The 13,363-nt window shown below is 44.4% G+C and overlaps 1 protein-coding gene across 1 annotated transcript in view; it reads left to right on the forward strand.

Moving 5' to 3' along the window:
* SGO2 (shugoshin 2) overlaps positions 1 to 13,363 on the forward strand; it is a gene marked incomplete at its 3' end in the record, with an annotated part of 107,873 nt that overhangs the window by 25,602 nt on the left and 68,908 nt on the right. The window contains exon 4 of the mRNA XM_082260579.1: positions 8,049 to 8,126. Coding sequence (XP_082116705.1) covers positions 8,049 to 8,126 — 78 coding nt within the window. The remainder of the gene's footprint in view (positions 1 to 8,048; positions 8,127 to 13,363) is intronic.

Raw genomic sequence — 13,363 nt, forward strand, 5'->3', positions numbered from 1 at the left:
TCCTTTTGAACCTTTAAAAGAGGCTTCCCTGAAGAATTTAGTTTTGAAAACTATCTTTTTGATAGCAATTACCTCGGCCAGGAGGATCAGTGAGATCCAGGCCCTCTCAATTTCAGACCCTTTTTTGACAATTTTTGCAGATCGAGTAGTCCTAAGAACGGACCCAGCCTTTCTTCCAAAGATTGCTTCATCTTTTCATAGATCACAAGAAATTGTCTTACCAACTTTCTCCTCAGCTCCTAGTAATACTCGGGAAGAATCCTTTCATACCTTGGATGTGAGGAGATGCTTACTTCAGTTCCTCCTGGTAACTAAGGAATTTAGAAAGACAAATGCATTATTTGTCATCTTCTCAGGGTCCCGTATAGGAGAAAAAGCATCAAAGAGCACTTTAGGCAAATGGCTCAGATGGGCAATTGAACAGGCTTATGTAGCTCAAGAAGAAGAACCTCCAGAAGGCATCTTGGCGCATTCTACAAGGTCTGTGGCAACCTCATGGGCTGAAAGGGCCGGTGCTTCGCCTGATCAAATCTGCAAGGCAGCTACCTGGTCCAGCTATTCAACCTTTATTAGACATTACAGGTTGGACTTGTTGTCAGCTCAGGATCAAGCCTTCGGCAGAAAAGTTCTGCAGGCAGTGGTCCCACCCTAAGTGTAAGTTACTCGCTTATCCTCTCCAGGTGCTGTCCTGAAAGGCGATCTGAGAAAACCTTAGTTACTTACCGGTGACGGTATTTCTAAGAGCCTTTCAGGACAGCAGCAGCTACCCCCCCTTGGTTTTGTTTATAATATAATTTGTAAATGTTTAACCTGTGGTAGTTTATGTTTTCCAGCATGTCGGAGGCTACTCTATGACTGAGGCATGGTGGAAGAGGAGGAGTTTTTATTTGCAGTGTTTCCTGTGGATTGGGTGGAGCTGCGCTCTCTCCAGGTGCTGTCCTGAAAGGCTCTTAGAAATACCGTCACCGGTAAGTAACTAAGGTTTTTTTTTTTTTCCTCAGCTTTTTTTTTTTTTTTTCTCGCAATTTAAGCACATTCTACCGCATACTGCCGCATACTGCCAGCCTGCCACACTAAATATCATCTACTCTCTGGCCACAGTATATATGTTTATGTAGTAAATTATTAATTACATAAAGTTACATAAAGTCAAGCGAAAGACATATACAACCTATGCAGTAAAATTAACAAAGCAGATTGACATCAAGACTGGATGGACTTAAACCTCCCGAACTTCCCCGTCTTACTATACTAAGGAAGGGGAGAAGAGGGGGAAGGGAAGGAGACTGAGACGTTTGAGTACTCCTTCCTCCTTCCCCCCCCCCCTTTTTTTTTTTTTTCTCTTTTTTCCCCCTTTTTTTTTTTTTGGGGGGGGAGGAATGCCCAAAAATAAAAGGGGTGTACAGACACGCCGTGCAGTTGCGACATCACCGTCCAAGTCTACGTTAACTATGGCGTCTCAGACCGATCAGACAATAGTGACCAGGGAGGCAGAACTGCCTGCAAGTTTAGAGACACTCATGCATGCCATAGTAGACTGCAAGACAGCCTTGACCTCTAAAATTGATTGTGTACAATCAGATATTGGATTTATCCGTAAAGATATGGATAATTTTCGAGACAGAGTCACCGAGATGGAAACGCGGGTCTCAGAAGTAGAAGACACACAGAAAGGTTATAACTCGGATATTCAGCTGCTCAAAGCCAGGGTTAAGCAGCTGGAGATACGAGCAGAAGATGCAGAGAACCGCAATCGTAGGAACAATCTACGGATTATCGGTCTCCCGGAGGGGTCCGAGGGTGTAAACCCGGGGACCTTTATTGAGCAATTACTTCCGTCTATCCTTCCAGATGCTAAGTTTTCACCTTTTTTTTCAGTGGTACGTGCACATCGGATACCAGTGAAGCGAGGCCCTCCTGGCTCCCCCCCCCCGCACCTTTATTCTGAGGCTCCTTCATTATGGTGACCGGGACACTGTCTTACGAGCGGCCCGATCTCAGGGTGAAGTGAAATATGAGGGTGGTAAACTTTTTATTTTTCCAGATTATTCTGTTGAAACACAGCGTCAGAGGAAATCATTTGATCAAGCCCGTTTTAAGTTAAGAGAAAAGGGGTTGAAATATAGTACTTTGTTCCCGGCTAAATTGCGGGTTCAAGATGGTGAACATGTGCGTTTTTTTTCTTCCCCTAAAGAGGTGTTATCCTGGCTTGAGACATATAAGTAAGACTGGAGCTGAATTTTTATTTATTTTTTTTTTTTCTTTCTCTTTTTTCTCCTGGTTTGTAACAGTTTACTCTCCCAAATTTTTGGGTGACTCAAGATACTAATATTTTTGTCCTTTTTGAACGCCGGAGTCTTCTCCCCTCCCCCCCCTTTTTTTTTTTTTTTTTAATAGGGGGAGGGGGGTAATATAGCGCCTTCTTGACACTTACCCTCTAGGGTGGACTATGAGGTCCGCGGTGGGTGGGATACAAACCCTCTCCAAGTTTGGGGAGATGGGTGGGGTGGGGGGGATGGGAATGTTTGAACATTACTCTGTTATTGTATTTATTGTATTTTTTAGTTATAATTTTTTTTTTTTTTTTTCATACAAATTTATATATACAAAAATGGCTAGTCATAACATAAATGAATACCGAATGGACCAGCCTCCACCGGGTTCCTAGGGAATACTGTAATATTTACTGCTCAATATTTTTTTTTTATCCTTTATACACTGTTTTATGAGTGGATATGGACTCTTTAAGGATGATTTCTTGGAACATTAGGGGTTTGAATTCCCCGCAGAAACGCTCCTTAGTGTTCCAATATTTAAAATCGTTTAATCCTCATATATGTGTCCTGCAGGAGACTCACTTATTGGGTACCCGAACGCTGGCTCTCAAGAAACCATGGGTTGGGCATCACTACCACTCTACGTTTTCTACCTATGCTCGGGGAGTCAGCGTTCTTATCCATAAGTCTCTCCCGTTTAGACTATTGGATCTTTCCCTGGACCCGGATGGACGTTTTGTTTTGCTTAATTTGCAGATATCATCTTTTACTTTACTGCTGGTAGGGTTATATATACCCCCGCCGGCTTCAGTTAGACTGCTACATAAAATTTTTAAAGAAATTGCAAAATATGAGAATGATAATATACTTATTGTGGGTGATTTTAATATGGTTCCAGACCCGAACATGGACAGAATGAATGGAGATTCTTCTACCAAATCGGATCTTGCTGAATGGGCTGAGACTTATGGGTTGACGGATCTATGGCGTTGGCACCATCCCCATTCTAGGGAATATACCTGCCATTCCGCCACTTATAAATCCTTTTCTCGAATCGATTTAATGTTCGCAGGCGGCTCACTCTTATCTCGGGTGCGGGAGATTCGGGTTCTTCCTCATGGGATCTCTGACCATGCTCCACTTCTTTTAAATATGGAACTATCTGGCAAACCCTCTGACAGACTATGGCGACTATCCAGATATTGGATTTCTGACCCTGATATAATCCCTTTAGTCGCGCCTCAAATAGCGGCCTTTTGGGAGATAAACCCGGGCACGTCATCAGTGGCTATGGTCTGGGAAGCCTTTAAGGTCTGCACTCGGGGGTATTATCAGTCAGCTATTGGCAAGATCCAAAGATATAGGCGAACAAGTCTATTGCAAAAAGAAATAGAGGCGAGAGATATGGAAAACTTGTATATTCAAACTAGAGATCCCACTCATTATACACAATTTCAATCTTTGACCAGGGAGGTAATGGGAATACGTACAGCTCTCACACAGAAAAAACTGTTTTCTTTATCCCAACGTATTTTTGTACAAGGAGAGTATAACGGTAAAATGCTGGCGCAAATTTCTAGGGAACAGACAAGTGGGTATAGTATAGCACATATTCAGGATCAATCAGGTACTCTTCATTCTAATCCAGAAATTATCAATCATAATTTCACTGATTATTATCAGGCCCTATATAATACTAGGGTCAATTATTCAGGAGATGAATTGGATCACTATTTGCAGGCAGTGGACTTTCCGGTCTTAACTGATAGAGATAGGGCCAAATTAGACGCCCCTATTACTCTTTTGGAGATCCAGGAAGTGGTGGCTTCCTTACAACCTGATAAAACACCAGGACCGGATGGAATTCCTGTTGAATTCTATAAGGCCCATATGGACCTCTTGGGTCCGCATCTATTAGCCACTCTTGTAGGATCTCTAAATGATGGGGATCTCCCTAAAACAATGAGCGAAGCGGTTATCGTCGTGATCCCTAAATTAGGGAAGGATCCATCATTATGTTCATCATATAGACCTATTTCTCTATTAAATGTAGATGGGAAGATCCTTTCTAAGATTTTGGCCACTCGACTTAATAGTGTTATTATAGACTTGATTCATCCGGACCAAACCGGATTTATACCTGAACGGGGCACGGATATTAATATCCGGAGACTGTTTACACATATGGCCTTGGCGTCGGGGGGGGGGAGCAGGTGTGGTCGCCTCCCTCGACGCCGAGAAAGCATTTGATTCTGTTGAGTGGCCATTTCTTTGGAAGATCCTTGCTAGCTTCGGGTTTGGCCCCAACTTTGTCTCATGGATTAAACTTCTTTATGGGAATCCTACGGCTAGAGTTCGCACTAATTCATCCCTGTCGGATAAATTCCCTCTGCTGAGGGGCACCCGACAGGGATGTCCGTTATCCCCGGCCTTGTTTGCCTTGGCTTTGGAGCCGCTCGCGATTATGTTGCGGGCGGACCCACAAGTCCGAGTCATTAAAGTGGGGGTTATTGAAAAGAAACTGTCCTTATATGCAGACGACACCTTGATTTATTTGGCTGACGCTTCCACCTCATTACATAGGGCCCTACAATTATTCGACATCTTTGGTCGTTTTTCAGGTATACGTATTAATTGGTCTAAGTCTGTCCTTTTTCCACTACACCCATCGGTACCTTTAATTGATACTCAGACACCGTTGAAATGGGTACAGGATATGGTATATTTAGGTATCAAAGTGGGTCAAACACTGGAGGTGTACCAGCAAAATAACATTGACCCTTTAGTTTTACAATTAAATAAAAGGTGTGCGTCATGGCGCATGCTTCCTTTGTCTCCGGTTGGCAGAATTAATTTATTAAAAATGAGTTATCTTCCGAAATTTCTGTATTTTTTTCGTAATTCTCCCACTGATATGACCAGAACCTTTTTTTCGAGATTAGATAGTATGGTAACAACTTTTGTATGGGCCGGGCGTACCCCACGAGTTGCAAGGCGCACGTTATATCTTCCTCTTGCAAGAGGAGGTTTAGCGTTTCCTAACTTTAAGTTGTATTTTTGGGCGGCTGTACTGGTCACGGTCCGGTGGTGGTTCTCCCAGCCCAAAACTAACTCCGCAGTTACATTAGAAGCAGCATTGCTGGGTTCCTATGCGGCCCTTAGTAATCTGGTTTTCCGGGGTGAACGGGCACATCCTCAAATAACCAGTCTGATGAAGACGGTGCTGCGGATATGGTCTCGGGCGCGGGTGATATATAATACACCTCTACATATATCCCCCCACACTCCGCTGTGGGGTAATCCTAATTTAATACATTTGTACCAACTCCCTGATCCCCAGGTATGGGCTGCCAGAGGGATTGTGACCATGAAACATGTTATTAAAGATGGAAGACTTCAAGGCTTTGATGTTCTCCAGTCTACCCACTCATTGCCTCCAACTATGGGGTTCCGTTACCGCCAGCTTAGTCATGCTATGCGGGCCCAGTTCCAAGACCCTGTTGTCTTGGAATCAGACCCTTTGGAGAAAATGCTAACTTTTAAGGTAATAGGGAAAACTCTCTCTGCTATATATTATATACTCTCGACAGATCATAGTCAGTCTCTTGAGAAAACCTATAATAAGTGGAAGGATGACATCCCAGACCTGACTGTTGAAGATTGGGAGGAGTCGGTTAATATCTATATCCCCTCAATGATAGCGGCTAGGGACAGATTTATACAACTCAAATTCTTACACAGAGCATACTACACGCCGCAACGTCTTGCTAGGATATATCCCAGGAAGGATCCCTCGTGCACCAGATGTGGGCATGAAATTGGTACTTTTCTACATGTTGTTTGGTCGTGCTCTGAGCTTGCAACATTTTGGAAAGCGGTGACGGATACTATTGGGGAAATTTTTGACACTATGATTCCTTTGGACCCAAAGGTAACTCTACTGAGTAACCTTACAGAAGTGGTTGGGGATAAATATGCTAAAATGTGTATTATGTATACCCTGTTTTATGCCAGGAGAGAAATCCTTTTGCGATGGAAGTTACCCGAACCTCCCACCCGATCAACCTGGATAGCTGCCGTTACTAAGACACTTCCATTCTACCGTTTTACATACGTTAGTAGGAACTGCCCAAAAAAATTTGATAAAGTGTGGTCAGCCTGGATTGATGCTGTAGGCATGCCAATGTCACCTGTTGTATAAGGATAGAAGCAGGAACATATTAACTAATTGATGATATTCCATTTTTTTTTTTTGCCCCTAAATTGGTTTATTGATATTCCCCTTCCCTTCCTCTCCCAATTTTTTTTTTTTTTTTTTTTGTGTTTGTATGTATGGATAATACTTTTTTTTGGTGCAGAGTAATGTACTGTAGTTGTAAATATTTGTTTTGTTTATATGTCTAACAATAAAATAAAAATTTAATTGTAAAAAAAAAAGAAGTTGTAAGGTCTCAAGGTGTTTCACCTTAATGCATTCTATGCATTAAGGTGAAAAACCTTTGGTGCTGTAGCTGTCCCACAGAACCCCCCTTATTCTTACCTGAACCAGATCGTTCCAGTGATGAGTACGAGCCCAGTGGCTCTAGCCGCTGTTTCGGGTCTCCTTGGGATAGATTGATAGCAGCGGGAGCCAATGGCAATCAAATCCAGTGACACAGGAGCGGGGGGGGCCGGAGCTGAGTCCCGCTGTCTGTGTCCATGAATGCAGCAGCAGGACTCGTGAGCACACTGGGTGCGGATGGAAAACGGCTCTCCATTGGGAGGCACCCGATTAAAAGGAGGAGCCAGGAGTATCGACGGGGCCCCCCCGGAAGAGGAGGATCGGGGCTGCTCTGTGCAAAACCCTTGCACAGAGCAGGTAAATATAACATGTTTTGCAAAAAAAAAAAACAAAACTTCACAATCACTTTAACTTTTTAAAAAGTGTCTTCTATTTCTCTCAACCTCCTTCAAATTCTGTTTTTGCTGCTATGAGCAGACATCCTATTAGAGGGTGGCCACACTTGTTCTCCATGGTCCCACTGTATGTAGGAACGTAGCCACCCTCTCTTGCTGGCTCTCTAGATGGATTGGGGGCTGTGGACTATGGGATGTGTGATGTGCACAGGGCAGTGCACTTGGCTGCTATTGTTGGAACTGTGGTTGTGCACTGCTGGTTGGAAACAAACTGAAGTGAGGGTGGGAGGAGAGTTTTAGAAGCTACAAAGGATGTTACAAGGAGGCAGAAAAACACAATGAGAAATGATTTAATGAACACTAGATTACAGTGCCATTAGGCAGTGATGTGTATGAATCATTTTTAGAAAATAAGGATGTCATTTAGGCCCCTTTCACACCTGTGGTGTAATCTTAAGGTCCATGGACCTCACAACGCATCCAAGTCAGACCAAAGTAGTGCAGGGATGCCAATGTTTTTATTTTAATTTTTTTTTGGAAAGCTGTTCCTATTTTTATATAGGATTTAGATAACGCCAACAGTTTACATAGCACTTTATAACATAGCTTTAGAGCTGTCATCCTGATTTCACTACTTGGTAAGTCACGAACATTGAATAGGTATATCAGCGGGTGTCAGGAAACCTTGTGAGCAGTGCTAGCTTCCACTTTTTTGTTCTGAGGGGTCCAATTTAATAAAGCTGCATTTACCAGGTCATTTAGATTAGATTTATTGGATCTTGTGGAAAATGCATTGGATGATGACAGAATCTCTGACATTGTCATTATAAAGTTGTGAAGTCTGTACTCCTAACCAGTGCTATTCTTGGTTTATAGAATAAACTACTTACCGATATTGATGTATTCATGAACATTAAACTGCCAGCAGCAATTGAAATCAGCAGCATATGTGAGGTAAGTGTTTACTTTTTTATGACACATAGGTGTCAATCTCTATGAGCAGTTGGTATGCATTACAGTGTATCACACTCAGTATGTAATGGGCATTAATAATGTATTTTCCATTAATCTGCATTGCTACATCCCATCCTGTCAGCTAAGGTTTTGTTTTTTGGCTTTCCTCCTAACGAAAAAGAAGACAGGACTGAATTGGAAGGGATGTTATGCAGTGGCTAATGGACATTGCTACACGTGTGTCCTAGTGAGGCTCCTACTATGAGCTTCCCGACCTCGTTTCTGCTAGCACACATTCGATCAGTATGGTCACTATACATAGGTGGGTCTCATTCGTGCATGAAGCAGATAATGCAGGTTTGACAATCTTGAATAGGACCACACCTTTTATTATTACTTTTGGGTAGTAGAACTTTGTTTTTAAAGGTTATAACTTTTTATAAATACCTTGCATCATTTTATAATCTGTATACCTTTAAAAAAAACATCTGACACTTTTTTCATTTAAATGGACCTTCACCTAGACCCTTAAAAATAGAGACCTGGCAAAACGTTATGAAAATACAATATTTCCTCATTGTAGAGAACAGGACATACGCTTCTATAAGTCATTATGACTAAGTTATATGCAGCTACTTTTAGGTGTATTGACACTGGCAAAATGTATAGGTTGCAGGGACATCCACCTATATTGCCCCTTGCTCTCCAAACTAGCCATTGTTTTTTCCTTGTGTCCTTTTAGATGAAGGACCTCTTGTATCTATTGAAATAAGCCTGCCACTTTCATGTGAAGGCTTTTCTCTCTGGTTTCCTCCCAGGCTGATTCAGTACTTAGCTGCACCATTGCCACTGCAGCTTTTTATGCATATCCTAGATCAGGTGACAGAGCCCAGGTGGGTGGTACCTGGCCACTGGCTGTGGAAGATGCTGGCACAGCCTCTAATGTTGCTGACATGAGTTGGATCCTGCTGTCTGCATTCCACTTGCCATGTAGCGCAGCACTTGGAGTTGGTCACAGGGTGACTTACAGGTCCATAGCCATGGTATGTCTCTTTGCAGAGCTCATTCTCTCAAGACCCCTGCGGGGTTTTTTCCTGCAGATGAAAGCCCTTTAAATGTTACATAGTTACATAGTTAGTAAGGTTGACAAAAGACATCAGTCCATCCAGTTCAACCTATGATGTGTGTGTGTTTGCTTTTAACCGTACATTGTATACCCCTGTATGTTGTGGTCTTTAAGGTGTCCATCTAATAGTTTTTTGAAACTATCGATGCTCCCTGCTGATACGACTGCTTGTGGAAGAGAATTCCACATCCTTACTGCTCTTACAGTGAAGAACCCCTTACGCACTTTAAGGTTAAACCGCCTTTCCTCTAGTTTTAGTGAGTGGCCACGTGTCTTATTGTATCTCCTTTCTCTGAATAGTTTGTTCCTTATGCTCGGGTCACCAGTACAGTATTTGTACATTGATATAATATCCCCCCTCAATCGTCTTTTCTCCAGAGAGAAAAGGTTCAGTGCTTGTAGTCTTTCCTCATAGCTGATGTCCTCAATTCCCCTAATTATTTTTGTTGCCCTTCTCTGGACTTTCTCCAATTCCAGCACATCCTTCCTGAGGACTGGTGCCCAGAACTGGACAGCATACTCCAGATGTGGCCGGACCAGAGTCTTGTAGAGTGGGAGAATAATCTATTTCTGGAGTGAATCCCCTTTTTTATACATCCCAGTATTCTGTTGGCTTTGCTTGCGGCGGCTTGGCATTGCATGCCACTGCCAAGCTTGTTGTCTACCAGTACCCCCAAGTCCTTTTCCATCCTAGACTCACCCAGAGGTTCCCCCCCCCCCCCAGTGAGTAGCTTGCTTTCTGGTTTCTGGCCCCCAAGTGCATTACTTTACATTTATCAACATTAAACCTCATCTGCCATGTAGTTGCCCACCCCATAATTTTGTTCAGGTCTGCTTGCAAGGTTTCCACATCCTGCATAGAAGATATTGGCATGCCTAGTTTAGTATCATCTGCAAATACTGAGATTGTACTCGATATCCCCTCCTCTAGATCATTTATGAACAAATTAATTTTTAATTGTTAATTGTTAATTTCGGGATGCCCATTTGTTTTCCCCATTTAGGGTATGTTTGGATTGCAGTCCCCCTTTGAGTGGCCCCAGGACAGGCGGGGGTTGATAGCACTTTCACCAATTTGTCCTTCTCCTTTGCCTCTTTTTTGCATGCAGGATGCTGATGGCATAACATCTAGATCTGTGACTGGGCACATTCAAATGTTGATTGAAGCGGTACACTCTTGTTTGGCATGGGATCAGCCTGAGTCCGCCCATCTAAGCTGTCTAGTATTGGGTCCCCAATTTTCCCTAAACCAGCTAAGGCCTTTCCTGGTTTGCATGCTGGTTGAGCCTGTCCTTTATTGAAAACTATTTTCATCTAGAGAAGATTGTTTGTTTTTTTTTCTCTTTCTAAAAGTTTCACTCAATAATATCCAATTGAGGAATGTTTCCTTAGAAAGTAAACAGTTCCTGTGATAGATCTAGCCATTTCCTACCCTAATGTGATCCATGTGGCATCTGGGGAGAATAATAATGAGTTCAAAAATCTGATAAGCGGTTTGAGGCCCTTCTTGAGGCTTTCTTTGTCCTAGCGAGTCCTGCCATGTCATACTTAGCTGGAACATTTGACTCCTGCCTTACGCTACTGCGTGATTGGCTCGGCAGACACACTTCACCAAGTTTATGAGATGAGCCTTCTTTCTGTGCATATGCACAGGATTCTCTGGCCTAAATGCTGGTCAACTAAAGTCTCCTGCAAAATATGCCTTGAGCATTTACCCTTTGAAGGTAAACATCTGTTTTGTTCCTCCTTGCAAAAGTACATACAGGAAATCCCTGAGGGTAAGAGTACTCTCCTTCCCCAAAAGAAAGTTTCACTTACGTCCTCCGACAGTCGCCGCCTCCTCTAAGTCATCACTATTGGGTATTGACTTCCGCTCCGCAGGAGTAGCTAGGCAGAAGACTTAGTCAAAAGAACAAAAGCATTTGCATAGACACACCCATGGGGGCTGTCCCACTGGTCAATACCCCCCTGCAGTGACCCTCCCAACTCAGTTTGTTTCTGCCTAGCGTCAGGAGTAGTTAGGCTTTCCCTGTGCTGGGACTACAGTCTCAGCCTTTCTGATCTCTTTTATTTGATTTTCTTTTAAAATGTCAGTTTTTTTTTTTTTTTTTTGATTTACTAGCTGTTTATTTTGTCAGCTTTAGTTTTAGTCGGATCTTCGGATGAAGATGGATTCTTGCGGAGCTGGGATTCGGACTGACCGCCCTGGTTCTCCAGGGCAGAGGGTCAGAGGGACCCCCAGCCCGCCATTGAGCGTTCAGCCCTGTGTTCGTCCTGGCATTATGAACGACCCATCCCTGCTCGCAGCAGGGATGCAGCCTGTGAGGTGGCTACCTCACTGGACACATCTGCGGTGCTGCAGTGTTCTGTCCTTGGCAAACGGCATTCCCTGTCAGATGAGGACAGCAGCTTTCCGTTCTTAGAGGCACCCCACGCCATCTGGTACAGGTAAGTACTTCTGTGTGGGGCCTCTGTCTGGGGTGGCAGTCCTGTGTTGCTGTGTGTCCCCCATGTCTGTGCCTGTGTGGGGCTCCCTGTGGCAATCCCTGCGGGGGTCTTTTGTACATGCGCTGCGGTGCTGTGTATTGTTGGGGGCCCCTTCCCCTGTGTCACTTCGATGTTTTTTTCTGGGGGTGCAGACGATGTGTGTGGCGGCCGCAGCGGGGAAAAACCGTTCAGTCCGTCATTTTTACTATGGGCATGCATGTCTGGCTTCACTGTGGGCTACATTACATGCTGTTTTGGCGCCATCCGACGACATCTTGCGTGTGGCAGACCGATCGTTCCGAGCACATGTTCGGCGGCCATTTTCCCGAAGCCTCCCATTCAGTTCTATAGGCAGCCATTTTCCCTGGGTTATTGCAGCTTATAGTTCAGCCTCTTTTGACCTCACTTCCTTTTCCTCTGAAGCAGCGATCGGTGTGGTAACACTCTGTGGGGCTCTGCAGACTGTCTCTTCCATAACTTTCTGTTTTGTCATTGCTGGCTCAGTTTCTTCTCCTTTTGGGGGTCTTTAGTCACTGTACATATAGTGGTGGGCTGCGCACTCCGCAGCGGTATTAAAGGGCCAGTACCTTTTATTGCACTGTTGTTTTTTTCTAACTTGGGCAATGGATTCTCAGGACAGCAAATTTCCTCCAGCTCTGGTGGGGGACCCCAGTCCTGCTGGGGCCCCTGTTATACCTTACTTGGCCGCCGTAGTGGCGTCTTTAGTGTCCAAAATGGAGGTACTGATGGCTGAACGTGCTGCTAGGAAAAGACCCAGATTGTCTATCTCCTCTGATTCAGATGGTGATGTGGCTGCGGTGGCGGGCGTGCCCTTTTCAGGGTCTCGCTCATCCTTGGACCCTCTGGGGTCTGAGGGGGAGGCGGAGGTGGAGGGGGTTGATGTTTCTCCCTCGGGGTCGCCTGAAGAACGCGCGACCATGGATGAGTTGATTGTTTCTGTAAAAGAAACACTACACTTGGAGGATGAGCCCAGTCCTCCGGGCATTGTGTCCTCTTTTGGTACACATAGGACCCGCAAGTCAGCGCAGGTTTTTCCATGCCCCGCTGAGTTTCATTACACTGTGAATGAACTGTGGCGCACTTTAAAATGTCCATTCATGGTTCCTAGTCGGTTTAAACTGCTTTGTCCCTTTGCGCCGGCTACGGAATCGCGATTGTGTGCCCCTCCACAAGTGGATCACACTGTGGCCGTCTTAAACAAGGCTACCTTGATTCCTACTGAGGAGACCCCGGTTTTTCAGGATGCCACGGACAGAAGGTTGGAGTCTCTAGCCCGCCATTCCTACACGGTGGGTTCCTTGCTCAAACCTGTTTTCGCGTCCATTCTGGTGGCTCAGGCGGTGGCTGATTGGACTAAGGTGCTTAGATGCAACCTCGCGTCTGATTCTGCCCCCCTTGCCACATTGGCTATGGTGGATCAAATTCACCAAGGAGTCATGTATTTGTGCGATGCGGCCTTAAATGAGGCCCCTTTGGTAGCATGCCTATCTAGTGTTGCGGTGCTTAACCGTCGACTGACCTGGCTGAAGAGCTGGTCGACTGACCAGACATCACGGAAAACTGTTGCTGATTTTCCTTATGCTGGTTCTCGCCTTTTTGGCGA

Source organism: Pelophylax lessonae, assembly GCF_965119305.1.
Source record: "Pelophylax lessonae genome assembly, chromosome: 6".
Taxonomy (NCBI): domain Eukaryota; kingdom Metazoa; phylum Chordata; class Amphibia; order Anura; family Ranidae; genus Pelophylax; species Pelophylax lessonae.